General features: G+C 52.6%; 1 protein-coding gene and 1 pseudogene across 2 annotated transcripts; one reads left to right on the top strand and one right to left on the bottom strand.

The window, feature by feature from the left end:
• The first annotated feature begins 175 nt into the window (after positions 1-175).
• On the top strand, positions 176-27,517 carry TCF25 (TCF25 ribosome quality control complex subunit). Its single transcript, XM_079119165.1, has 18 exons — positions 176-457; positions 7,635-7,796; positions 8,376-8,450; positions 9,107-9,225; positions 10,199-10,264; positions 15,174-15,256; positions 16,700-16,830; positions 17,370-17,469; positions 18,173-18,266; positions 18,965-19,057; positions 19,184-19,289; positions 20,625-20,784; positions 22,142-22,229; positions 23,140-23,298; positions 24,085-24,175; positions 24,886-24,965; positions 26,811-26,883; positions 27,208-27,517. The coding sequence occupies exons 1-18, from the start codon at positions 266-268 to the stop codon at positions 27,364-27,366; spliced, it is 2,031 nt and encodes a 676-aa protein (XP_078975291.1). The 5' UTR covers positions 176-265; the 3' UTR covers positions 27,367-27,517.
• On the bottom strand, positions 10,271-15,167 carry LOC306648812 (mitochondrial fission regulator 2-like; annotated as a pseudogene). The gene has a single exon. The product of its transcript is annotated as a mitochondrial fission regulator 2-like (transcript).

The raw sequence follows: 27,517 nt of genomic DNA, 5'->3' as shown, positions 1-27,517 counted from the left end.
CACACTCTGAAAGTCGGGAGACCACTGTAGTGCAGTCAGCCGGACTCGGCCGCGCGGGGGCGCTCAACTCTCGCGAAAACTCGCCCGGAAGCGCCTGCACCTTCTTTGGTGCCAGTGGTGACGGGGAAGAAGTTCCGGAGAGCCGCAGCGCGCAGGCGCGACACGCCAGCCTCGCGCCAGCGCGCCCTCAGTGCGCAGGCGCGCCGGCCGCTCTCTCTTCAGCTCTTCCTTCTCCTTCTCTCCAGACGTCTGGCCGTCGGGTCCTATGTCGCGCCGGGCCCTCCGGAGGCTGAGGGGGGAACAGCGCGGCCAGGAGCCCCTCGGGCCCGGCGCCTTGCAGTTTGTCCTCTGTGATGATGATGACGCAGAAGAAGAAGGACCAAAACGGGGGCCGGGAGGTCGGCGCCCTGGGGGGTCAGGAAAGGAGGGTGTCCAAGTCAACAACCGGTTCGAGCTGGTGAGAAGCGGGGCGACCTGTGGGAACAGGGGTTGGGGGGCGGGGCGTGACGTCCTGGGAGGGCGGGGTGGGCGTAAAGTTGAGTCGGGACTGCGGCTGAGTGGGCGGGGTCGTGATGTCATGGGTGGGGCCGGGCTTTGGGGCAGCACTGCAGCAGGGAGGGCGGGGTCATGACGTCAGGGGCGTGGCTAGGGCGGGACCCAGGCGGGCGGGGGCGCGGAAGAGAAGGTGGGGCTGTGCCGTCCAGGGGCGGGGCGAGCTGTCAAGGGGCAGTATGATGAGACTGGGCTGCATTGGGCACGGTGGGGGGCTTTACCTGAGTAGGTGAGGCTCTGGCGTCCAGGGGCGGGGCTAAGGAGAGCTACAGCAGAGAGGGTGGGGCTTCAGTGGGGTGGGCGGGGCCGTGACGGGCCGCACCGACTAAGCGGGGACTCAGTGAATGGACTGGGTGATGGGACTGCACTGCTGCAGGGAGGGCTGCTGCGGGGAGGGCGGTGTGTGATGTTAGGGGTGAGGCTGGATTGAGCAGGGTGGTGTCAAAGGGAGGTGTCTCCCCACTGCTGAGGGGAAGGTGGGGCCATGACGTCCAGGGGCAGAGTGCGGCTGTTTGAGCTGCAGTGGAGGGGTGGGATGGGGCTTGTGTCTCAGAAACATGAGTGATCTTTCTAGATTTTAAGGTCCAGTATCTCCTGAGCCTAGCACTTGCTTGTCCTTTACAAACATTCAGTTTACTCCTCATAACACCTCTGCCTAACCCGGGATGTTGCATCTTGCTCCTTCCTGCATCCCTCGCTGCAGGTGTCTGCTACAGCGAGGTAACACGGAAGGTGAAAAGCCCAGCTGGCCCCGCGATGTTTTCCCCTTAGCACGGGACTCCATCTGTAGTTTCCGGTGTGTATGGATTATCTGATACTGGTTTCTCCGACCTCCCAGTGCTGGCAGGTAGCATGACTGTTTTGCTTACCTTTTATCAGTCACAGTTGCCCCCAACTTTTTATTGAGTTGACAGGTTAAAAGGCCATAATGTTAAAAGACATTGTGGGGTGTGGAAATTATCCTTAGATAGTTTAGGAATTTGCTTTAGAAGTTACTGACCTTGGGGTTGGGGATATAGCTCAGTCGGTAGAGCGCTTTGCCTCACATGCATAGGCCCTGGGTTCAATCCCCAGCACCACACACAAAAAAAAAATTATTGACCTTGCCACTTAAGGGCTGGTCGACCCCATAGTCTGGTGGAGGTGGGACTAATTCCCTTCTTTGAATTCTCTGTACTCTACCTCTTCTGTTTCTCACTCAGCCTGAAAGTAACTCTCCCCAGCTTCCCATTTCTTATAATTTCTGCCTAACATTTTTTGTTATGGAAAATTTCAAACATACACACAGATAGTACGGATACTTCATGTGTCCATCCCCAGGTTCCCTAATTATGGACACTTGGCAACTGGTGTCTGCCTTGGACTTTCACTCCTTCCTCTGCAGGCAAGATTTCAAAACATCCCAGACATCACATCATTTACCCTTGAACCTGCCAATTGTGTTTCTGACTACTCTCAGGATGTACCACTTTTCATCTTGGCCCATCATTAGCTGGGAACCAGTTTGTACTGAAATATGACACTTCACAGATCTTTTGTCCTTATTCGTATGCCGTCCAGATTGTCTTTAAGAATATCTCTTAGGGGGGCTGGGGAGATAGCTTACTCGGTAGAGTGCTTGCCTTGTAAGCACAAGGCCCTGGGTTTGATCCCCAGCACCCACAAAAAAAAAAAAAAAAAAAAGAATATCTCTTAGGCAGAAGGCATTTACATGTTCTGGGTACTGCTCACTTCATCCTCACTGTCTGGGAAGGGGGTGATGGTGACGTATTCAGTTTATATCCAGGTTTTCAGGCTGGGATGTCATTCCTAGCATGCATGAGGCCCTGGGTTCAATCCCTAGCACTACAAAAAAAAAAAAAAAAAAAGAACTAAGAAAAAAAAAATCCCATATATGTAATTAAATTTAGGCTTTCTGATTTAAACCTTGTGCTCTTAAGACCACACAATAGTGAAAAAAATGTGGGTGAATGGAGAAATAGAGGTGTTCAGAGTCCTGAAAAAAAGAACAGGTGATTTTGTGTCTGAATGGGAAAAAATGATGCTTATGTGGACCTCTCCAATCACAGGTTCAAGAGACTGGCTCAGGGCTTGGTGTTTGTGTGAGCCTTCTGCTTGCTTGCTTGTTGTGGTGGGGTTTTGTTTGTTAGTTTGTTTGTTTTTGGTTTTTGTCCTGGGGATTGAACCCCGGGGCACTTTACTACTGAGGCAGGGTCTTGCTAAATTGCTGAAGATCTCACTGAATTGCTGAGGCTGGCCTCACACTGGCGATCCTCCTGGCCTCAGCCTCCCCAGTTGCGGGGAACTTGCTTTTTGGTGCTGGGGATTGAGCCCAGAGCCTCATGCATGCTGTACCACCAAGCTGCACCCCTTACCTCTGCTTTCCTAGAGGATATTAGTATCACTGGTTCAGAATGCCTGCCAAGTCTCTGGATTTGTGCGTGAGCTCGGTATCTGTACCTTTGTGTCCAAATGCACCCAACCTTATGGACTTGGCCTTACCTGCTCATCAGGCTTCCCTGTCTCTGTTGAAGGCCCCATCCTAAGACCAGTCATCTGGTCTCTTGACATTTGTGCAGGCCATTGGAAAGTCCTGCAGTGGCTCTGGGTGTACAGGGTCATGTCCCTTCCTTCTCAGTCTTCACCTCTGCTTGTCCAGTCTGCCCAGACAGCTCTTCCCCCTTGACTTTCTAACCTGCTCTGCTCAGCCACACTGACCTCCCTTTGCTGCCCTCTATGCCTGCAGTTCCCTGGGTTCAAGTACCAGTACATGGCTGGATCCCTTCCTCCCATAGAAGTAAAGTCTCCTCCCCACCATAATGCCTGATTGCAGCCACAGTTGCCCCACAGTACCATGCCCTCTATTCTGGTCCTTTTCCATCCCCCTCCAGTTAACCTGCAAACGAACTGTATAAATTACTTGCTCGTTCTTCTGTTTTGCATGGGTTGTTTCCTGGGGCTGAAGTGCATGCTTCCTGAAAACGGACTTTGTTACTCACTCACTGGCGTATCCCCACCACCCAGCAGCATCTGGCACCCAGCAGCATGCCCAGAGCTCCTCCAGTGAGGCGAACAATGTGTCTGCAGGCACCTGGGCTACAGAGTCAGTGACCTCAATTTGAATACGGGCTCCACCCTTCTGGATGTGGGAGCAGGATGAGATAGCTAATGAAACTTTGGGGATGCTCTTCTTCACCTTGTGGGATTGTGGTGAAGGCATGCTGGGCACACAGTCGGCACTCAGCAAGTGCAGAGATGATGTGCTATTGAAATGGAGCAAGAGAGCTTCTCTAGCAGAAGGTGCCTCCCAGGAGAGGGGATGCAGACAGCCTGCATGGTCCCCCGCTGCCGCCTCTGGTGTGGACCTTGGTATCATGGATGACTCATGGGTGTTTCTTTGGCTTTGGTTAGAAATCATCCTTACTGCCTCCGTCAGGGGGTCCTAAAGGCCAGCTTACTGAAGTCGTGATGTGTAGTCGGATGCACCCTGAGGGTGTGTAGTGAATCTAGACAGAGGCGTGCACAGCATGAGTGCCATGCCACATTCTTAGAGCCCTACACCCTGTAGCTTGTGCCCCCTCTTTCCCTGCCTGTGTGTGAGTCCTGCCTGTGCCCACACTTCCCACTGGGGGAATCTTTCAGAATGTGCTCGTTCGTTCCTTTTTGCCTCGGTTGCTCAGCATGTACTTTTTTTTTTTTTTTGGTACCAGGGATTGAACCCAGGGACGTTTAACCACTCAGCTACATCCCCAGACTTCTTTTAGATATTATTAGAGGCAGGGTCTCACTGAGTTGCTCAGGGCCTTGCCAAGTTGCTGAGGCTGAGTTTGAACTCTCAATCCTCCTGCCTTAGTCTCCAGAGTCACTGGGATTACCGGCATGTGCCACTACGCCCAGCTAGGCATGTGCTTTTTTTTTTTTTTTTTTTTTAATACTTTTTTAGTTGTAGATGGACACGTAACTTTATTTTATTCATTTTTATGTGGTGCTGAGGATCAAACCCAGTGCCTCACACTTGCCAGGTAAGTGCTCCATCACCGAGCCACTACCCCAACCCAGCATGTGCTCTGGAGCTTCATGCAGTCTGTGGACTTTCATGGCCTGTTCCTTCTGGTTGAGTAGCAGTGTGTCCCAGTGCATTCATCCATCTGTGTTCCAGGGTTCTGGCTCGGTTCTGGTTTGGGGCTGCTGTGACTGGAACTGATAAGCTCTGAGGACAGGCATTTTGTGGGTGCAGTTTCCCTTTTGGTTGATGGGGCATCTCCAGGAGAACTACTGCATCCAGAATGCAGAGAATGGATGTGTGTACCTGGATTAGCAGGCCACGAGCCCTCCTCCTGGGTCCTGTCCACCTGCCTGTGTGCTGTGCTGAGGTTGCAGATGCGTGGGCATCCTGGGGGTTGGTGTGGCCAGCCTGGGCCCCCAGCCTTCAAAAGTGCAGTGATCCTCACTGGTTTTTGATTTACATTTCCCTGAAGATGTTGGGCATCTTTCCATGTGCTTATCGGCCATTTGTTTATCTTTTGTGAACCTCTCTTCACGTTTTGCTCTAGTGGACACCCAGGCTGCTCTGAGTGTGGAGCATTGACACCTGGGCAGACGTGTGACTGCTTATCTCGTTGCTGCCTATAGGTTTCCAAAGAAGTTTTCTTCAATCTTAATTCAAGCATTTTCATCAGTCTTAATTCAAGCATTCTATGGGTTTTTGCCCTTGTAACTCACATGTGGAAATACAAGTGTTTGTTAGTTTGCACAAGGCCCAGTTCGATCCCCAGCACCGTGCGCACATGTGCACAGCTTCTGTCAGTGTTCTGTGAAGAAGCAGCAGAGGTGTGCCTGACATGTAGCTGCTTCTTGGCTGCACAACCAGAATGTGGATGCACTGATGAGAGTGTCAGTTGGCAAACCACTCAGAGGGCAGTTTGGTAGAACCTTCAGTGACCTGGTAGTTTCCCTTCAGGAATGTACTGGAAGGAAATTGCCCTGACTCTGATCAAAATTGTGATGTGGAGATTTGTTGTAGTACAGATTATAACTGACCTGACCTTATAACTAACTGACCTGTGCTTAGGAAGAGACCTAAGTGCCATGGCGGGCTGGCCGACTTACTGCGGACATGCAGCCTGAGGCAAGTGGGTCCTGCACACCTGCAGATCCCACCAACTGCAGGTTGCAATGTACCTAAAAGTCAGGGCTGTACTGAGTGTGCAGATGTGTTTCTTCTCACCACTCCCTGAGCAGCACAGCGGATGCTGTGTAGACAGTGTTTGCATGCAGTTAGGTTTGTAGTGAACAGAGGAGAGTCAGCACACAGCTGCCCTGGCTCCATGCAGACACCATATGTTTCATAGAGGGGACTGGAAACTCCCGTCGATGTTTAGGTGACAGTGTTGTGCAGCCATTAAAAAATGACATTATAGAAATGGACACTTTAATATTTGGGGGAGCCAATGGCTACTTTGATACTCTGGTGGAAACCAAACACCTAAAAATCATCAGAGTTGATTTTTATTGCACTGAAAATTTTTCCTTCAGTCCTTTTTCAAAGAAATATGTGTGTCTGTCTTGTTTTCATGTACAATATAATCGCTGCTCCCTGATGGTGATGAAATAGATTTAAATTGTGCAATTGAACAACAAAAAGATCTCCAGAATGAATCTCAGTGATCAGGTTGCTCCTGTTAGGCTGGAGTAAAGACTTGAAATGGTGTGGTGGTCTTAAACTTGCCAACTCTGTGTCATCTTTCTTTTTGATGGTCATTAGTTTTTTTGAGGGGTGGGCACTGGGAACTGAACCCAAGGGTGCTTAACCACTAGCCATGTCCCCAGCCCTTTTAAAATTTTTTTATTTTGAGACAAGGTTTTGCTAGGGTGCTTATAGCTGTGATAAATTGCTGAGGCTGGCTTTGAACCTGAGATCAGCCTCAGCCACGGGATTATAGGCATGTACTACCACACTCAGTGATATTCGTTTATTTTTTAGAAATTTATTATTTTTTATTTTTTTAATTTGTTCCAATTAGTTATACATGACAATAGAATGCATTTTGACACATCATACATAAATGAAGTATAATTTCTCATTCTTCTAGTTGTACATGATATAGAGTTACCTCAGTTGTGTAAAATCATATATGCCTATAGAGTAATAATGTCTAATAGGTATTACTATTCTTCCTATCCCTTACCCCCTCCCCTCCTTTCATTCCCCTCTGTCTAATCCAAAGTACCCCTGTTCTTCCCTAGCTCCCCCCTTCTTGTGAATTAGCATCTACTTATTAGATTAGAGAAAACATTTGACCTTTTATTCTTTAGGATTGGCTTCTTTTGCTTAGCATAGTATTTTCTAGTTCTATCCATTTGCCGGCAAATGCCATAATTTCATTCTTCTTTAAGGCTGAGTAATATTCCATTGTGTGTATACACCATATTTTCTCTTCTGTTTATCTGTTGAAGGGCACCTAGGTAGGTTCCATAGTTCAGCTATTGTGAGTTGGACTGTATTGACGTGGCTGCATCACTGTCGTATGCTGATTTTAAGTCCTTCAGGTATAAACAGAGGAATTGGGATTACTGTGTCAAATGATGGTTCCATTTCAAGTTTTCTGGGGAATCTCCATACTGCTTTCCATAGTGGTTGCACCAATTAGTCATTTGATTTTGATTGCAGCAAAAGCAAACCCCCTGCTGGACAGTGATGCATACCTATAATCCCGGCGACTCCAGAGACTGGGACAGGAGAATTGCCTTACCTGACTGGAGGACAGAATTATTTCAACATGAATAATACTAGAAAATTAGAATCCTTAGAATCCTTTTTTTTTTTTTTTTTTTTTTTTAAAGTATTGCAGTTGAATCCAGGGGTGATCTACCACTGAACTATGCCCCCAGCCCTCTTTATTTTTCATTTGGGACTGAGTTTGCTGAGGCTGGCCTCAAACTTGCCATCCTCTTTCCTCACCCTCCCAAATTGAGTCTTTGGGGTGACAGGCATAGCAAGTCCTTTCTGTGTCTGTCTCATCTCTACTTCATCATGTACACTGTGACCCATGTGCAGAAAAGTCCTCGGCATATTTTTCCAGATAAACGTGGAGGATCTTGAGGATGACCCTGTGGTGAACGGAGGGAGGTCTGACTGTGTGCTGACAGACACTGCAGTAACAGGGAACAGAGGAAGGTTTCAGCGTGGAAACCCAGAGACCAAGCGGGAAGGAAATGTGGCCAAGGCTGCACCTCCAGAGCAGGTATGGGAGCTGCGTGGGGACAAGGAGGTCTTGGCATGTCAGGGGAGGGCCCCAGTATCCCCCACATGCAGCCCATGTTGTCTTTTTCTTGGAGGTATAATTTTCTGAATTTGGTTTGGCTGATTCCTTGGGAACCCTGATAAAATTTGTGCTAAAATCCTTGAGACCAGTGGTGGCCTCAGGGGTACTGCACTCAGGTCACTGCCCTGCCTGCCCTGCGCACTGCTCCAGGCAGGTCTATACTCACTTGGAACAGCCACCTCTGGTGAGGCCTTGAGACACCGGTGTGCCCAAGGAGCTTCTCACTGTCCAGAGGAGCTGGCCCAGTGCAGGGGCAGGCAGGGGTGAGGGGCAGCCTGAACCTGGCTCTGTGCAGGGATGGGCTGGGAGAGAAAGACCACACCAGCAGCCAGGGAGGATTGGGCAGGGTCCTGTGGGAGAGCAGGACCTGAGTCGAGACATGCAGGATGTGAGGGTGGGCAGGGACTGCTCAAGGAGGGCGCTGGGCTTGCTGCTCTGGCTCTCAGTTTTTAAGATTTTACTATTCTCTCCATTGATCAAAATGTCTTACTTTATTAGCCTAATGCAAGTGGAAAACTTCGAAAGAAGAAAAAGAAGCAGAAAAATAAGAAAAACAGTGCAGGAGAAGCCTCGGTATGTGACTAGACTTGTCTGGCCCCTGCCCAATCCCTCTGTGCCCTCACGATGGTGCTGGGAGAAGACTGTTTGTTTGATGTCTTCATTTCTTCCCATCAGGAGTATAGCTAAGAGGTCAAGGGAAAAGAAAAGTCACCTACAGTTCTGCTTGTGATTTGCCCCTTGTTCCTTGATGGTCATAGCCTGCTGCTGGTCTCTGTGTCCTAGCTGTGCCCTGCAGGGAGAGCCCCGGTCAAGCCCTGCTCCCTGTTGCTGTTCCCCGGGCCTTTGTCCAGCTAGTGCAGCTTGGGTGGTGGGTGTAGAAGCCCACAGACCATGTCCCTCACGTTTCCATTTTTGCCGTGATCCTCCTGGTTGCATTCTGTCTGTCCTTGAGAGGTTGTAGCTTTGTTGCTGTTCAGAGGAGTCACAGGTCCCAATTCCATTTATCTGAGGAGGTGAGCTCACCTATGAGACATGAAGTGTGGCTGTCTGGCCTGATGGTCCCAAGGCCTTCTCTTAGTGGTTGTTCTGAGCTTCCTCTTGTAAGATATCTCCTCCTCCTGAGTTATATCATCTTTTAGGAAGTAAATACAATGTAATTGTTCTTAAAATAAATTGTTGTTATTGTTGTCACAGCCCAAGGTGATGAACAGTGTGTTCTGGGCTTTCAGGAAAGCGGGCTGGAGGATATCGACCGCATCTTGGAGAGGATCGAGGACGGCAGTGGGCTCAGCCGCCCAGGGCCCCCTCCACTGAGCTCCAGGAAGCATGTCCTGTATGTGGAGCACAGGTATGGCCTCTGCCTGCCCCTTCTCCCCAGAGGGGGAAGAATGATTTAGAAAGAAGACAGTTTGTTGTCTTTATTTATTTAGAAGTGTTGAGAGTTCATTATTAAACAGTTAGAAGTAGAAACAAGGAGAAAAAAGTAAGGAAAAGACATCTGTATTTCAAAGGAAGATTTTTTGGTACTGGGGATTGAACCCAGGGGTGTTTTACTACTATACCACATCCCCAGCTTTTTTACTTTTTTGAGACAGGGTCTCACCAAGTTTCTTAGGTCCTCACTAAGTTGCTGAAGCTGTCCTCAGATTTCTGAGACACTGAGATTACAGGCGAGCACCACTACGCCTGGTTCCTTTTTATTTTTTATTTTGAGACAGGGTTTTGCTAGCTTGCTTAGGGCCTTGCTAAGTTTCTGAGATTGGCCTTGAACAAGCAGTCCTCCTGCCTCCGCCTCCAAATAGCCACAGGTATGGTACCATCATGCCCAACTCAGGACTTTAAATAGCTTACCTTTGTGTGTCTTATGAAGCATCTTGAACTGTGTACCAGTGTGGTGGCACCCTTGGATAATCACCCATCTCTTAGTCTTGTGGGTGCTTAATGAAACCTGATCCCTATGGCAGAGATCTTTGCCAGCTTTAACAAGTAAGCAACCTGAACTATTGAGACCCTCTTCTCTGTGTCAGGGTGCAGGCTCCCCATACACAGCCTGGCAGACAACCATTGGACCAACATGGAACACCGACCCCAGGTTCTCTCCTGGCAGTGACCAGCTGCATCCAGTGGGTGCCTCATGGGGCCAGTAGTGATCAGGTCCTATTGCAGGTGGGGTGGCAGATTTAAAGAAAGTAGACTTGGAACTAATCTTTCAAGCCAAAATCACTATTCTCCTGCTGGACTCTTTCACAGCTTTCTGAAATTTCAAGTCTTTATAGGAGAACGTGACTTAATTTTTCTTCCCCAAATTTCCCACACTCTAGACACTTGAATCCAGACACAGAACTGAAAAGGTATTTTGGTGCTCGAGCGGTCCTGGGGGAACAAAGGTAAGGCTTACACTAGCTGGAGTCTCAAATTCGTTTCACCCATTTTCATCTCTGATGGGCGGGGGAGTGTTCTGGAGCCACTAAAAACCCTGGGGAGAGTACTGAAAGCCACGATGGATGAATGAGCCCTTCCAGGGCCTGGTGGGGTTGCTGAGATGCCAGGGTGGCCAGGCTGCATCTATCACACCTTCTCCACTGTGCACTTCATATTTTTAGAAAGGTCCTACAAGCTATTAAATTTTGAGTCCTGACGTCTTAGCCGGTTTCCTTTTGTTTCTCCATTAGCAGGAGAACTGATACAGTTTGGGTTCTGAGATAAGTTTTATCTGTTACTAGTTCCTGGTGCTGGTTGGCGTCCGCAGGGCCCCCTGATGGTGAGGAGGCATTGGAGTGTCCCTTGGCTCCTTCTGGGGGAGGTCAGGGCTCCTCACAGGACTCTTCATAGGAGGTGGGAGTTCTGCTCTCCAGCTCTTTTAACAAAACCTCCAGAAGCCTGTGTCTTTCTAAGTATATATATATTTTTTTATTATAGAGCTAAATGCTTTTTATTAAAACTTTGAAGCAGTTTAGAAATGTCCCCTCTTACTCCATTCTCCTGCTGCAGAGAGAAGTTGGCTGCATCTTCCCAAGCATTTCTGTACAGGCACACATCTAGCCACTTTTGCATGTCTGAGCCCCAGTGTCGTTTCTGTGCCTGACACGCCAGGGTTCTTTGCTAGGCCAGGCCTTAGGCTCTCTACATGTTGGCAGCAGGCCCCTGCAGCTACGCGGCCCTCCGTGAAATGGCCTGCGCCAGGTTTCCCCGTGCACTTGTGCCTGTGGAGTGCCTTCCCAGGAGCCGCGAGGCTGAGACCCCTCTCTGCCTGGTGGTCCTCATGCTCCAGACGCAGCCAGTTGGTGTGTTGGAACCTTGCAGTGTGTGCACAAGAGACGCCCATGTCTAACTGGGGTCTCTGAGGACGAGAGTGGGCCGAGGATTGTTCGCAGACTCCATTCGCTCCCACTTCCCTGTGTTTAACAGTGTTTGCCTTGTATTTTTGTTTTTAAGTGTTTGAGGACTTGTGGGTTTCTGACTTCTGGGTGTTTTGGGATGTTTGTGAAAAGCACTTTTATAAAACACCACCCGCACTGCCCAGGCTAAGCCCCCAGCCCAGCTCCATCGACCCACCCTTTATTTCCGTAAGTTGTGGTAATTATTAGTCTTTAGTTAATGACCATATTTACTTTTTGGTTTTTGTGGGGCCACACATGCCTGCGAGTGCTGGACCACCAAACTGCACCTGCTCCTGGCGTGTTGTATTTTACCTGTCCATCTCTCTTCTGAGGTGTGGCCCTGCGGTGCCTCGCAGGCTGGTTGCACACTGGCCAGCACTCATGGCCTCCCTCTCAGCTTCCCAGCTAATCCGCTCCACAGCTTGGCTCCCTTACTATCTTTTACACACTTTTTTTTTCATGTTCAAAAGATACATTTATTGTACAAGCTATTTGCAAAAGAACAATGTATAAATGTAATAAGGAATAGAGGAAACAGATGTCAGGCATACATATTTACATAGCAAGTGCAGGCAAAATATGTCAAAGAAGATTCTTTAAATACTTCTACTTGTATCACTTAAAATCTGTGTCCAAGACTAATTTATTATCTCAGGAAGAAGTTTTAAAAAGCTCAACCCTCTGATTAAAACTATGAGTTTCCTAATGAAATAAACTATAATTTCATCTTCCTTGAAATCTCCAAGTTACTCAGGTTCACATAAACCAGATCACTATCAATTTTTAAAAGATTCAAAGGCTCTTAAACTGGGAAGTCAGAATTGCTTAGGACAATTGTTGAAGCATATATTCTGCTTTCAATAATGTTAACATACAGGGGAAAACTCTATACAACTCTCTTCAAGAGCCAGTTTATGGGCCTGGGGAGATAGCTCAGTTGGTAGAGTGCTTGCCTTGCAAGGACAAGGCCCTGGGTTTGATCCCCAGCACCAGAAAAAAAAAAAAAAAAAAAAAAGAGCCAGTTTACTGCAGAATCTTCCAAAACCAGACAGGTGTTCTTAGGAGTCTTCCTCAGATCTGGGCCCTGACACATCCCAGAATACAGGCTTCATTCAACGTTACTTTTCAGAGGATATGATCCTTTGAAAGGCAGTGAAAGACATGCTGCCATATGTCTGCATCTTTCCTTCCACGTGTAGAGTTAGTTTTTGTTGCCGATACTTCGGCCAACAGCTTTTGTGCGTCATCAGCTTTTCCCTCAGATCACTGTCCTTCTGACTGTGAAATGGATTTCTAAACCTTGAAGCTTCTGGACTAGAAAATGGAGAAGACTCCCAGGATCTATTTTCTTAGTCGAAGGAGTCATCTTCTTGGAATGCAGATTTCTGTTAGTGCATGTGATATTAAGGACACTGGATCCCAATGTGAACTTCGTCTTTTCCTCTCATGAATGGGTCTACCACCAGGTGACCGTTCAACAGCACGGAGCTTGACCTTATTCATATCCTTTAGAACATCCAGCGTGTTTGGAACATCTGAATTTCTCTGGCTTTTTGAATGATGACTATAACTGGTCTTATTAGCATCAGGGCGCTGCTTTTTTATTTCAGCTGTTGGATTATCTGAGTCACAAATATCAGGACATCCTGGTTGTGTAGGAGGAGAACTTGAAGGCTGAAGGGAAGACACTGAGGAGGAAGCGGCGGTGGAGGAGGAGGAGGGAGCACTGTCCTTGGAAACCGATCTGGATCCACACTCAGTGCAGCTGTCCCCAGCGATGGCATTTGTCCCACACCACTGGGCTCGTTGTTCAAGTCAAAGGAGCAGAATGTGTTCTGTTTCTTAGTTCCTGCATTCCCACAGTTGCTGCGATCTGAGAGCGAAGAAAAGTAAGCTCATCTTCAAGGGCAGCTATTTTTTTAATGGCACTTCACTTACAGGCAGATCATTTTTCACTGGTTTGTCGTGTCTTTCAGTGATAACAATGGATCCGAAACTAGTTGTAAAGGATGGAAAATTCAATTTTTTTCTTTTCTTCATTTTTCCATGTACTAGTTCAAAATCTGAGATGACTGGCTTCTTCCTCATTTGCCACACACAAAATATCAGCAAAAGGTGGAATCATAGATCCACAGTTATCAGACTCCACAGAGTTCAAGTGCGGGATCAACTCAAAAGCAGGTCTTCGGCAAGGTTCTGAAGGAAGCATTTCCCATGACGTGAGCGATGCTCCGAGCTGATCCGAGTCTTTATTTTCCCACATCAGTAAGGCCTGGTCTCTGGGAACACCAGAATATGCCAGCATCTCGCTTAGGATTCTCAGAATGAGAGACATTGAAGAAGAAAATTCAAGGAAACATTATCAGTTTCTTGGTACCTTCCTCAGAAGTCGAGCCTCCGACCACAAAGAAAACAGTGGAGGGCGTTCAGGACGGCTTCCGAATCCCCGAGCAGGGAATGCCAGCCTGCGCCCTGGCCCTGGTCCCGGAGCGCTCAGACCCAATCCCCTGTTGCCTGCACACCTCCAATTCAGGCGACCAGCGGAGACGATGCTAGGAGCAAAGGACACAAGCCGACTCGGGGGTCGGTCCTGGAGCTCGTTGAGACCGGGACGACTCCGCGGGAGGTGCGCCCCGTCAGTGGCGCCCAGGCCGCCAGTCATGCCTCCTTAGATCTGACTCCCACACTTTTTTGTTGTTTATTTCTTCAAAAATTCAAGTCCTACTGATTGACAGCCAGTGAGAAACTGTGGTTCCTCCTTCTTGGTCCCCACCACTGTACTGTTGCTCAGACAAACCTTGCCTCCTTCCTGTTCCCCTCCTGGTGACCATTCAGGATTTCCGCTGATTCTCTGGGGAACCTGGCTTCCTCCCAAGACAGATGGGGTTGCCACCTCCCCACATCTATGCCATCTCTGCGCCCCATGTGTCTGGAGCCGTGGTGCTTCTCCCGGCCCCCGCCCTGGTGCAGGCAGGCCTGGTGTTGCAGGACACTGTCGCCTGGCAGGCACCTGGAGATTTTCTTCTCACTGTTTGCCAGGTACCCAGGATTGTGCCACGTTATCCCTCTCACACTGGTCATGCTTTTTTTTTCTCATGTATTTGTTCTTCTCATGCAGTTTTCATGTCTTTTTGAGAAAAGAAACATGCTGTTTTGTCCTCTTCCAGGTAGTCCAGCTCCTTACTGCTTATTTTTTGTTTTGTTTTAATGAAATAGTGCATTGTCTGGAAAGTGTAGAGAATAGTGTACACACACCCATGGCCTGGCCAAGACACCACCTAGCAGGGGAACCAGCCCCCTTAGCAGCAGCTAAGAGCCCTTGCCCAAGGGGCCCCAGCACCCTAACCTGCCACACCCACAAGAGCGTGGGCAGCTGGGTGCCCTCCTTGGAGGACCCTCAACACACTTCTCTCAGTCTTGCTCCTTGTAGGAATGTGCCAATTTCCTCCTCAGTCTTCTTCTTTGTTTCCATGTTTTCCTTTTAAAAAGCTGGTGTCCCATTGATGGGCCTGGGTCAGAGGTCCACCTTCATCCTTTGCCTTTGGCCACGGCCAAGCGTCGCTCCTGTGGAAGCTGGCCCACGGGAAACAGCTTATTTGTTCATGGAACACCAGCAGGCCTGGGCTTCTGCTCTTCACCATGTTCTAGGGTTTCACTGATTTTCTTTCTGCCCCTCTTGCCTTTTGTTGGAATGTTGACCTCCCTGTCCCGCTGGACCTGGTGGTGGCTGCTTCCGTAGCAGCACAGGCTACCCGCTGGGGTCCCCATCTTCACACAGAAGTGGACATACTCTCTCTCCCTCCTTGCGTGCCCTCGGCCTGCAGCTCTGCCTCCAGGGTTCCTGCAGGGATTAGGCAGCCAGCCTGGTCCCCTGGTCCATGGAGGTAAAGCTGTGCCTGTGTCCCTTTCTCCCCAGGCCACGACAGAGGCAGCGTGTGTACCCCAAGTGCACGTGGCTGACGACCCCCAAGAGCACCTGGCCACGGTACAGCAAGCCAGGTGAGGTCCGTGGCTCCTGGCAGCAGAGGGCCAGGCACCGCTGGCCTTGGTGCCTCCTGGGTGGGCCTCACGGCCCCGTGTGGAGCAGCGTATGAAGTGTGGCATTCCCGAGGGCACGGACAGCCCTGTGTCCCCAGCTGTCCTCTCATAGACGTGCTCGACTTCCTGCCTCTGCCTTGTCTTCTGGGCGCTATGGCACAGGAAGCAGCCAAGCCGTTGCTTGCATTTTAAGTGCTTTTTTTTTTCCTCTCGTGGTGCTGGGACTAGCCTGAGCCCTCTGGGCCACATGTGCTACCACTGAGCTGCATTCCTGGCCCCTGAGTTCATTTTTAAAGTATGATAATTTTATGTTTATTGCAAACTGTCAAGTACACATAATTTAAAAAAAGATAACAGCTGTGCAGAAAGTGCAGGGTGTGAGGTGAACACGGTCTCTGGTGTTGGGTTGCATGGTGTGAGAAGCACCGGAGAGCCTCTGTGGGGTTGATCGGGCAAATGGCCCCAGCGGGCAGGGACTCCCACTGTAGGAAGGGGTCATGGGTGTGTAGAGGACACGTGCAGAGGAGGGCGCCAGTGCTGTGCCTGTGGGGGTTCTACAAGATTCCTCTTGGAATCAGTGAGGATTGACTAGGAGCTCAGGGCCTGAGCTTGTAGGAAAGGATCAACCCTGATGCCTCTGAGGCACCTTTCGTCCCCTCCAGGATTCTTGCCCTTCTAGCAAAGGCACGTGAACACAGTGGAGATTGGGGCTCATTTGCTCAATCTGCAGGACTTGGACCTCAGGCAGGGCTCTCAGGAGGGAGTAACTAAGGGGAGGCCAAGAACCATTGACCATTTCATGGTTGTCCTAGCAGACTGAGTTTTTCAGATTTATCAGATGAAATGGTCCCTCCACACAGAGTCACACACAAGGAGCAGAATGATGTCTGGTCACGGGTTACACATGGCCAAGGCCCCTGAGGCCTGTTAGGTCCCAACTGCATGTCTTCTGCCCCAGGACTTCATGACCACCCTGGCTGCTCATCACAACCAGATGCCATCTGGGTGACCAAGTGGGCCTATTTGCTCCCACCCCCGAAGCTTGTTGTCCTGGGACATTTCAGCTCTGTCTATAACCTAAGCTGGATCTGAGTTCTGCAGAGAAGGGAGTCTTTGTAGAAAGCCCAAGCAGACAGATGCCAGCTTCTGGTACAGCCCAAGCAACACCAGTGGGTAGCAAGCCCCAGGTGTTCTGGGAGAGCACTCGGACATCAGTCTCTGACCCAGAGGCAGCCCAGCCCCAGGCATGGGTTACCTGCATGAGACCCACTCAGATTGAGTTGTGTCAGTATCACAGAGTCCTTGCTGAGAGCAGCACACGGGTTGACTGCTGGGCCACTGAACTCTGCGGAGGTGCCACATCCCTGCCCCTACACACCCTCTCTGTGCACTCTCACCTGCCAGGTCTGTCGATGCGCCTCTTGGAATCGAAAAAAGGTCTTTCCTTCTTTGCGTTTGAGCACAGCGAGGAGTACCAGCAGGCGCAGCACAAGTTCCTGCTGGCTGTGGAGTCCATGGAGCCAAACAACATTGTGGTGCGTGGACCCGGCAGTTGCCAGCAGGCAGAGGGCGAGTGTCCAGGCAGCTGCTCCCCCAGCAATGGGGCTGCCTGTGTGCAGGGCGGTGGGGTCCCAGACCCATGGGGCACATTTATAGACTCAGCACTCAGGAGAGCCCTGCTGCTCATGTCCCCTGTGGGAGCGCATGCAGTGGCAGCGTGGATCCTTCTCAAGTTCTCCCTCTGCCTCTGGCCTTGCTGGTGTTGCAGGGGGAGTACATAGATCCTGCTGGCCCCATGGTGGCATGTGGGAAAGGAAGTCTCTTTCCAGTCCTCTGTCCTGAGACTGGGAGCCAAGACAGCCCCACCTGGGCAGGCAGAATTCTCAGTTCCCACTTTGAGCCAGGTCCGAGGCTCAGCTGGGTGACAGTGCATTCCTTGGCTCCAAAGGGAATTTCATTTGGCATTCTGGTGATCATTTCTCCTGGTGTGCATCGGTCCTGGTGGCCTGCAGGGGTGTGTCCCGTGGGTCCCTGCCTGTGACCTTCCTCCAGGGCCATCCTTCTTTTCTGATAGGTTCTGCTCCAGACAAGCCCCTATCATGTGGACTCACTCCTGCAGCTCAGTGATGCCTGCCGCTTTCAGGAGGACCAGGAGATGGCACGAGACCTCATAGGTGAGACCTGATGGACACGGCAGCCTGCCTGTTCCTGCCACTCAAGCAGATGCAGCCCACAGATGTGCTGCCAGGATGTTGTCCAGTGGCACTTTGTGGAAAGTGTGAGATTCCTGGGTTTAGTGTGCCCTGGAGCTGGGCAGCCATTACTGCATTCCATTCTGGGCATGTTTATATCTCAGGAAAGGAGGCCCACCATCTGCTGTCCTCCCCCAGACCCCAGAACCCTGACCTCTGGTCAGACTCTGTCGCTTTGGCCCTGCCTGTGTGGAGAGTCCATGTCAGCAGAAGCACTGTGCATGGTCTCTGTGCCTGCTGTTGCTCGCCCTGTGCTTTTGTGACCCACGTTTTCGTGTGTTTGTGGCTGGATAGTGCTCCACCTGTGGACAGGCGCGGTTGGCAAGTCTGTCATCGGTTGGTGGATTCCCGGCTGCTTCTCTTGTGTGTAGTGCTGCTGTGTGTGGGCCTGTGTGTGCGTCACACCTGGGAACTAGGAGTGAACAGGACACGTGGCAGTTGCACCTCATGGTGTTGAGGGCATTTCTCTCGCAGGTTCACAAGTTCCATGGCTGCATTTAATGCCATGGCACCAGGAATTCCCCATTCTGTGACCCCTTTCTTCCAGCACTTGCCTTGCTGGGGGTCTTGGGAGTTGCAGGTGCCCACAGTGACTGATTCCTGCTTCTGATGTTTCTGCCCACAGAGCGAGCACTCTACAGCATGGAGTGTGCCTTCCATCCCTTGTTCAGTCTCACCAGTGGGACGTGCCGACTGGACTACCGCAGACCTGAAAACAGGTGAGCCGCGTCTCCTAGGGCAGCCCTCCTATGGGCCTGGGGTGCTGTAGCAGGCCTGGATTCTTAGATCAGAGATGCTTCAGTCAGGTCCAACCTGACAGCAGGCCTGGGGCTGCTCCACTTTCTGATACTTCTGCCCTGACCACCTCTGGCATTAGCCCCAAAGCAGGTCTGCACAGCTGCCACAGTCTCCTTGCTCTCCTGTGTGTGTCCTCGCTTCTCTGGCCAGTCCTGGTCAACCGTGGCATAGCCCCCACCCTACGGCCACCACATCCTGTCTCACTGCAGCAACTTGGCCACGCCAGTAGATTTTCTCCACTGGTTTCTTCTTCCAGTTAAATTCTCAGTTCTAAAAATAAGTCTCCAGGATGACTAAAGTCACACAGCTTTATGTACCCAGCAGTAGCACCATTGAAATTTGAGGGTAAATTGAGATCATAATTATAATAGCTTTAAGCTCATTTCCCTTGAATAACAAGTAGCAAACTGAAAGCAAGATAATGGTTTCAGAAAGCTTGATTTCCAATACTTAAGTGCATTTTTAGCTTTAGGCGCACACACACACCTTCTCTACAGACTCAAAGGACATTCACAGACTCTCTACAAGGACCTTGAAACTGGCATGGAGCCAGGCAGCCCTCAGAGGCCGCTCTGCTATTTACTGCCACTTGAACTCACATGGACCTTTTTGGACCTAGGAGCTTCTACCTGGCCCTCTACAAGCAGATGAGCTTCTTGGAGAAACGTGGCTGCCCGCGCACGGCGTTGGAGTTCTGCAAGCTCATCCTGAGGTGAGCATCTACCAGGGCCATGCTGCTGCCAGTCCTTGCTGCAGGGGCTGCTGGGCTGCAGGGTCTCTGGGCCCTGACATCTCCCTTGCTCTCCTTTGCTCTTCCCTTACTGTGCTGCCTGCAAAGCCTTGAGCCAGACGAGGACCCCCTGTGCATGCTGCTGCTTGTCGACCACCTGGCCTTACGGGCCCGGAACTACGAGTACTTGATCCGCCTCTTCCAGGAGTGGGAGGTAGGTATGAGTCAGCAGTGTCACTCAGAGCCTTGGAGAGGGTGTGAAGCAGAGCCATGGTGGCTCCCAGGGTCCTCCTGCCCTCTTGTCTCCCTCCTCTCTGCTACTGAGCAGAATCTGGTCTTCCAAGAGGGAAGCAGCCTTGCATCGGAACCCTGAGTCACACACACACCTGCACAAGCATGTGTGCAGAGATAGTGCTTAGTAATGAACAACTGGGCAGACCACAGGCTCAACATGCTGAGCACAATAACGGGCAGCCACGTGGTGAGGGAGGTTGTGTGGAGTCGACAGGGAACCTAGGTCCTGAGAATGGACCAGCGGTCCAGGTAGTCACCATCGGTTACATGGTCAGAGTCCCACACAATACCACCTGCCATCCTGGGGCCCCAGACACCTGGCCCAAGCACCATGCGTGTGGGGTGCACCTTGGGCTCCACTGAGCACCAGAACATGCACTGTCTTGCTGGTAGGTGGGGTGTGCACAGGAGTTGGAGTGGCAGTGTGGGTGCATCGGGTCAGGTTCCACATGTGAAGATCAATCTCACCTCTCACTTTAGTGCAGTTGCTGCAAACTGTGAGTGGATGTATGGGCCCTCACTGGATGTATGGGCCCTCATCGCGGCTCTGGACCGAGCTTGTCCATGGGAGGCACAGGCCTGGGAGGGGGAGGTAGGGAGGAGCCTGTGCTTGCTCTACTTTTCTTCTTGAACCTTTTCACAGTGTGTATTTATCATGAATAATTAAAAAGTTTTTCATAAAAAATGAGTAATGAAAGAAAGGTAAATCCTTTAAAGTCACATAACCCTTGATGTAGTTGGCCAAGAAGTCTCACTTTCAGGGATCTAGTTTATAGAGATACCTGTAGCTCATGAAAAAAGTTGCAGGAAACCCACGGGGTTCCCAGAACGGGGCTGCAGGAGAATGTTCATGGTGGTGTATAGGATGATAGAATGCTGCAGAGATGAGGGTTCTGTCGTAACAGAAGCGTGAGCGAACACCTGTCTGTTACATACATGCATTGAGAAAGGCAGGGAAACGTTCGAACATGGTAGTGACCTCTCCCAGGTGTGGGCAGTCACAGCTCAGCTGCCTCCATGCTGGATCCTGCTATGTGGGGAGAGGGAGGTGCTGCTGTCCCCTGAGAGCCAAGTCCAAGGCGCCCAGCGGAGCTGTTTTCCCACTGATGTTGCCTTTCTGCACGTAGAAGACCCCCAGGTGGAGTCCTCTGTCCAGGCATGGGGGCAGCCCCTGCGTCCTTGCACCTTGGCTCACCTGGCAGCTCATGAGTCTGATCCTTGAAGGCCCCTCACGAGGCCTCTTGGTCCCTTGTAGGCTCATCGGAACCTGTCGCAGCTCCCGAACTTTGCCTTCTCAGTTCCGTTGGCGTATTTCCTGCTGAGTCAGCAGACAGACCTCCCCCAGCATGAGCTCAGCTCTGCCAGAGAGAAGGCCTCCCTCTTGATCCAGCAGGCGCTCACCATGTTCCCTGGAGGTGGGTGCCGCCTCACCTGGGCAGCGGCTCTTCTTCCTGAGGGCGGAGTCCTGGTACCAGGGCTCCACTAGCTTAAAGAAAGACGTGTTCTCTAACCAGCCTAAAAACCTGCTGACCAGTCCACGTCAGCAGGCCTACCAGTGCCAGCCAGGTGGGAAGGGGGGTTTCAGGGGAGAGGGACAACTCTGTCTGCAGCAGAGAGACAGGTGACTACCTGCGAGATAGAGGGTATGTGCAGTGGTGTTTGGTGCTAGGGAGAGAAACAGCAGCAAAGGATCGAGTGCAGCCTGGGACCAGGCAGTCCAGAGGCAATGGGTAGTGTGGCTCTTCACTTCCAGGGTGCCCACACTCACACTGGGCCTCCATCTGCACTCAGGGCAGGCCTGGGAGGCTGCTGCCTGCTGCTCAGATTGTGGGGGGACGACCCTTCTCTACAAGCATGTAGGAAGTGACCCTCTAGAGGAGGCCATCCTTACCCCTGTGGGTGGGAGTGTTTGTGTACAGGGGTGTGCACACGCCTAGCAACCGCTCCTCCGAGGGGAAGTCCCAGAGTCAGCACTGCTTTGTTGGTTCTGGGGTTCTCAGGGCCCTGACCAGGCCTTGGAGAGGCCCCAGCAGTGGTGGAATTCTGACATGGGCAGAACTGCCAGTGGTGTCTTGGGCTCACTGACTTGGCTCAGCCTGTCATCCCGGCAGATGCCTCTCTCGCCCTCAGGTTAGACACACTGGGAACCTCCCAGTAGCCATGGTGGGGACACAGGCTGGGGGTCCCTATGGTCGCACAGCAGAGCTACTGCTGCTGGCTCCCAGGAGAGGCCCTGAGCCCAGGAGGTAGCTTGGGAGACTGACTCTCCCAGCAGCTGCCTCTGGCAGGGTCGCATGCGGGCTGTGTAGGGAAGCCCTGCCTGCTCAGCTGGAGAGTACTACATGCAGGTGGACCTGGACATGGACAGGCTCTGACTGTCCAGAGGGATTCGACACTGTCCTGACCCTGGGACCCTGTGGGGTCAGCTCCTCCAGGTACAGGCCATCCCCACTCCCACCAGTTGGTCAGGGGGGCTGTTGCTCATGCTTGTGGGGCAGTGGGCAAGTCTCCCTGAGACATGCAGGGGCACTTGGAGGACAAGTGTCTGCCTCCAGGATGCAGAGGCACTGCCCTTCACACTGCCCTGTGTGAAGCCCCAGCCTCAGCCATGCCCCCCATGGCAGCAGCTGGGAATGCTGGTCTGACTCAAGGACCCAGTGACTGTTTAGCCCCTGCCGTGTTATAACTCCCAGTCGTGTCTGACTGGACCCCACGGTGCCCTCGTCCTCTGGCCTGGGCCACGTGCACATGAGCCTCTGTTTCTCCCTGCAGTCCTCATGCCCTTGCTCGAGTGCTGCAGCGTGCGTCCTGACGCCACGGTCTCCAGTCACCGCTTCTTCGGACCAGACGCTGAGATCAGGTAGGGTGCCTGCTGGGAGGACCTGGCCTGTGTCCTTAGGGCCTCCTGTGTCCCTCGCCCTCCACGTGGTGGAGGGGCTGCCAGGCACAATCAGCACTGCGGGGCCAGGATGCCAGTGTAGCTGTCTCCTGGCACCTGCTCTGGCCTGGTGGTGACCTTGGAGGCAACCTGTGGGGAAGCTGGGCTACTGTCCCCTGAGGAAGGCCCTGGAGCCCATGTCCACATGGGGGACACCCTTGTCCCTGAGGAGAAACACTAGTGAGTCAAGCCGATGGCCTCTGGCCTGAGACATGAAGTCCACAAAATGCCTCCTGACAGGAGTGGGCAGCAGGGCTTGAGGTCGGTCAGCAGGACCCACAGGGCACTGGCTACAGGCAGAGGGTCAGGCATCACTGGTGTGTCCCATGCTCTGCTTTGGCACATACCACCTTTTTAGATTTCTCATAAAAAATACAGAGGAAACAGCCAGGTATGGTGATACAGCCTGGAATCCCAGCAAGTCAGGAGTCTGTGGCAGAAGATCCAGCCTCAGTAACTTAGCGAGACCCTGTCTCAAAAGATAAAAAGTCTGCAGATGTGACTCAGTGGTAGAGTACCCCTGGGTTTAATCCCCAGTGCCAAAAATAAAGAGAAAATATACATGGAAGAAAAAAGGGGGGGGGTCACCCCAGGGTCCCCATCCCCAAGCCAACCTGCTGTCCCCTGTGCACTATCTCTGCAGTCACACATGCACACTGAGTGACTCAGCCAGCTGAGGAGCACAGACAGCACAGATTCACAGAAGCAGACTTCTGTGCCCACCCCTCAGGAGATGTACTGTCCCTCAGTAGTGGAGGGACAGCCTCCTTTCGCCCCAGGGCACGCCCAGTGGGCCCTGTTGGGGGTCTGCTCACAGCCTTGCTTTCCACAGCCAGCCCCCTGCCCTGACCCAGCTGGTAAGTCTGTATCTAGGGAGGTCACACTTCCTCTGGAAAGAACCTGCCACCATGAGCTGGCTGGAGGAAAACGTCCATGAGGTTCTTCAGGCAGTGGACGCTGGGGACCCCGCTGTGGAGGCCTGTGAGAGCAGGTGAGACACTGGGCATCAGTGTAGGTCAGACCCTCCCGCCCTCTCTGGGCATCCTCTGATGACAGAGGCTGTGGGCCAGAGTGGCACTAACCCTGCTGTCCTGTGGGTGAGCGCGTGGAGCCCAAGGCCTCTTTGAGGGTCGCTGCTGCTGCTGTGGACTGTTCCTATGTGGCGTGGGCTTGCTGTCTCCTCCTGCCATGCTGCGGCAGTTGCCAGTCTCACACCCTGCTGACAAAGAGCAGCAAGCAGCATCCTTGCCGGCTCCCACCCAGTCTGGCCCATGGCCCTGTCAGCACTGTGGCCTGGGGACAGCTATAGCCAGGCTGGATGGCTCAGTGGGGACTCTAGTCTTGTACTGGCCACGTGTCTTCCCACAGAGGAGATCCCTCTGCTGTGGGCGTGAGGTGAACCCTGGGCTGGCTGAAGAGATGAGAGGCAGGAGAGGAGGCACTGGTCCCTAGCCCTCACAGTTGGTGGACACTGGGCACTCATCTGTTCTCCAAGCTGGGGGGACACTTCTCCTGGGCAGGAGCACATTCTGCTCCCTGTGTGCCCTTCCCACCCCACCCACATCCAGCAGGGGCAGGCCCCATGCTGCAGCTGTACTGACACTCAGGTCCTTGCAGAGACTCACTGAGCACAACAGGGACTGCCTGGCCACCCGGGAATGAAACTGGAGGCCCTCGGGAGATGGAGCCCCACCGGGCTCTGCTGGGACAGGGAGGAGGGGCTTGGCGGTTTGCATGGCGGGCACCGTTAATCTGCTGCTGTTTGCCCTGGCCTCAGGCGGAAGGTGCTCTACCAGCGTGCACCCAGAAATGTCCACCGCCATGTGATCCTCTCTGAGATCAGGGAGGCTGTTGCTGCACTTCCCCCGGTGAGGAAAAGGGCCTGATGGTGGGCTGTGAGGGTGGTCACTGTTCCCCTCCTGCTCTTGGCAGCCCACGGGCAGAAGGGCAGGTGGGCTAAGGGTAGCACAAGTACCCTTCCCTTGGCCTGCTGGGATGCTGGTCAAGCCAGGACCACAGGGCTGGCCCTCGGCCTGAGCCACTGTGCTGTGTCCTTGGGAGCAGCTGCACCCATGGTCTCAGCCCAGTGTCCTCCCTACCGGCCTGGCAAGACTGTTGAAAGCAGGCTGCTGCAGTCAAGAAACCTCAAGGGTACCCCAGGTAGGTGGGAAGAGGCAGGTCAGGGTGACCAGACCAGGCCCGTGAGGCCCTTGACAAGCTGACTTACCTGAGCTGCTTTGCTCAGGATGGCACTGCTAGTGTCCTCTGGCCAGGAGGCCTTATTCTGAGGAGCAGTGACAGCGTGGTGCTGGTGAGAGAGAGTGGGGAGGCAGGATGGGCGTGCCAGCTTTGTATGGCCGTGGTTCAGCCATGCGCTGCATTGCTGGGGCACCGCGGTCTCTGACACATGGTGTGGATTGTAACACGCGTGGGCACTTCCTGTGTGCCTGCCCCTTCCCACCACACCCCTTCCCAGGGACAGAAAGCCAAACCCATTCCCTTCCACTAAGTGACCTTCTGGGGGGCAGGCAGGGTCCCCAGAAGACTCTAGCATCTCTGTTTCTGCCCCTTTCTGAAGGATGTGACCACACAGTCTGTGATGGGGTTTGACCCTCTGCCTCCCCTGGACACCATCTACTCCTACGTCAGACCGGAGAGGTAATGCCCCCACCCCCGCTGTGCTTGTGCAGACCCAGGTCAGTGCTTCGGGGCTCCCGGGGCCTCGCTGCCTTCTCGACCCAGAAGGCCAGCAATCAGGCACAGGGAGGAGGGAGCAGACAGTGACACTCGGGACACAGCTGTCTTCGCACGTATCCGCCCAACGCTGAGCATTCTCTTCCAGATTTTTTAGCAGGTACTAGAAACACAGTGGGAAGCAGAATAAGAAGCCATCTCTGCCATTGGGCAGCACGCTGTGAAGCGGGAACAGACACGAATGTAGAACTAGAAATGAGTGTAGAATCAGACCCGCACCAAAGCCTGCTGGGAAAGAGCGACTGTGCGAGGGCATGGTGACGCCTCGCCTGGGCGAGGAAGGTGCCCTGGTCGGGCAGAGGGTGGGACTGGTGTTCTAGCAGCAGAGTCAGTGCATGCCAAGACCCTGCGGGGACAGCATAAGGTATACCCTGTGCAGCAAGGAGAGCCAGAGGTGGGACAGAAAGTGACAGAGGAAGCCGGGCACACAACTGTCATCCCAGCGGCTCGGGAGGCTGAGGCAGGAGGATTGTGAGTTCAAAGCCAGCCTTAGCAAAAACAAGGAGCTAAGCAACTCAGTCAGACTCTGTCTCTAAATAAAATACAAAAAAATTAGGACTGGGGATGTGGCTCAGTGGTCGAGTGCCCTTGAGATCAATCCCCAGTACCCACCCCCCAAAGAAAAAAAAAAAAGACAGTGACAAAGGAACAGGTCAGAGGCTGACTCCAGGCCCCACCTGAGTGTAGGCAGCTCTAGGAGCACACAGAGCCTTTGCGTCTTTACTTCTGGTCTTTAAGGCTGAGGAGCTGCTGGGGTCATGACCACGTCTGTAATCCCAGCTACTCAGGGCTGAGGCAGGAGGACCACAAGTTCAAGGCCAGCAGTTCAGCAAGACCCTGTCTCAGAATAAAAAGGGCTGGGGATGTAGTTCAGTGCCCAACACAGAAGGGAAAAAAGTGCTGAGCAGCTGCCTGCCTTGGGTCAGCCCAAGCAGCCACTGCAGACCCTCCCTTAAGGCAGGCCTGCCTTCCAGCCTGTCTTTTCCCACCAACTTCTCTTGTAAAATGTGGACTGCATGGGGCAGTCACTCTGTTGTCAAGTTGGTCAGCCTGGACCTCCCTTGGCTCTCTGACCACCTGGGCTCTTGCCTCTTCAGAGCATAGGTGTGGCCCTGGTGTCCAGCAGACAGTGGCCCTGGCATCTCCTGCCTGTGACTCTGATGTTCTTTGCAGTCCCAGAACTGAAGGAGGCGTTGAACCTGCAGCCCTCTTTTGTGTGTGGTCTTGGAGATTGAACCTGGGTGCTCTACCCCTGAGCTGCAGCCCCAGCCCTTTTCTAAATTTTGAGACAGCATCTTGCTGAGTTACCCAGGCTGGCTTTGAACTCACAGTTCTCCTGCCTCAGTCTCCCAAGTTGCTGAGATCACAGGCGTGGCCACTGTGCCCAGTGAAACTGCAGCTCTTCTTAGAAGCAAGGCCTGCAGAGAGCAGCTGGCTGCGGTCACTCTTCTCTTTTCCCTGACTCCACAGGCTAGGCTTCTCAAAGGACCACACTCCCAGTTCCCTTCCTTTCCTTCCCCAGTTGCCCTTGGGTGTCCATGGCCCCACCCCAAGCTGTTCTGCTGCCCTCCCAGGCCCTGCCCTGCCCTGGGGGGAGTCCAGGACATGCTCCACTATCTGGGGCTGTTCCCCACCCATGGCAGGTGAGAGAAGGATGCGATGAGCTGACAAGGGCCGTCGGGGACTGGGCAGGGACCCCACAGCATCTGTCAGCTGTGTTTTCTGACTTTTCTCAACTTCCTGTTTCAGGTTGAGTCCTGTCAGCCATGGGAACACGGTCGCCCTCTTCTTCCGGTCACTGTTGCCAAATTACACTGTGGAGGTACGTTGGGCACACCTCGGGCTTGTGCTGAGTGGTGCAGGCGAGTCATCTGAGTGCAGATGTCCAGGCCAGCACCATGCCGGGCAGTGCAGGAGCAGTGGCCTACGGGCAGGGCTGCTCGGCCCACTGCCTTGCACTGGCTTGGGTAGACGTGTGCCTTTGGTTTTTCAGAGCTTCCTCTCCTCAGCAGGAACCTGAGGAGGGTCCAGGCCCTGTGCTGGGGTGCAGGCTACCCTGGGCTTGATGATGCACCTCCTTGCTTGGGCCCCAGGTCCCCAGTCCCAGCATGGAGAAGCCCTGCTCAGACATGTCTTGCTGCTGCAGGGCGAGAGGCCAGAGGAAGGAGTGCCCGGGGGTCCGAACCACAACCAAGGCTTGAACAGGCTGATGCTTGCAGTGCGGGACATGATGGCCAACTTCCACTTCAACGACCTGGAGGCACCGCGGGAGGACAACCCTGACGGGGAGGGGGACTGGGACTGAGCTGCCCGGGCTGCTGCGCCCAGCGCTCTGCAATTATGTTCCTGATTTCTGTTCTGGTCGGAATTGACCAATGCCCTGAAGTAGAAGTGCTGAATGTACCATCCTCCGTGTCTTCTGTTCCCCTATAAATGTGGATGGGTTTCTGCCCTGC

This window comes from Sciurus vulgaris (assembly GCF_902686455.1).
Source record: "Sciurus vulgaris genome assembly, chromosome: 17".
In the NCBI taxonomy this organism is placed as follows: Eukaryota; Metazoa; Chordata; class Mammalia; order Rodentia; family Sciuridae; genus Sciurus; species Sciurus vulgaris.
Note: the sequence above shows the minus strand (reverse complement) of the source record. Positions and strands in the feature narration are given on the sequence as shown.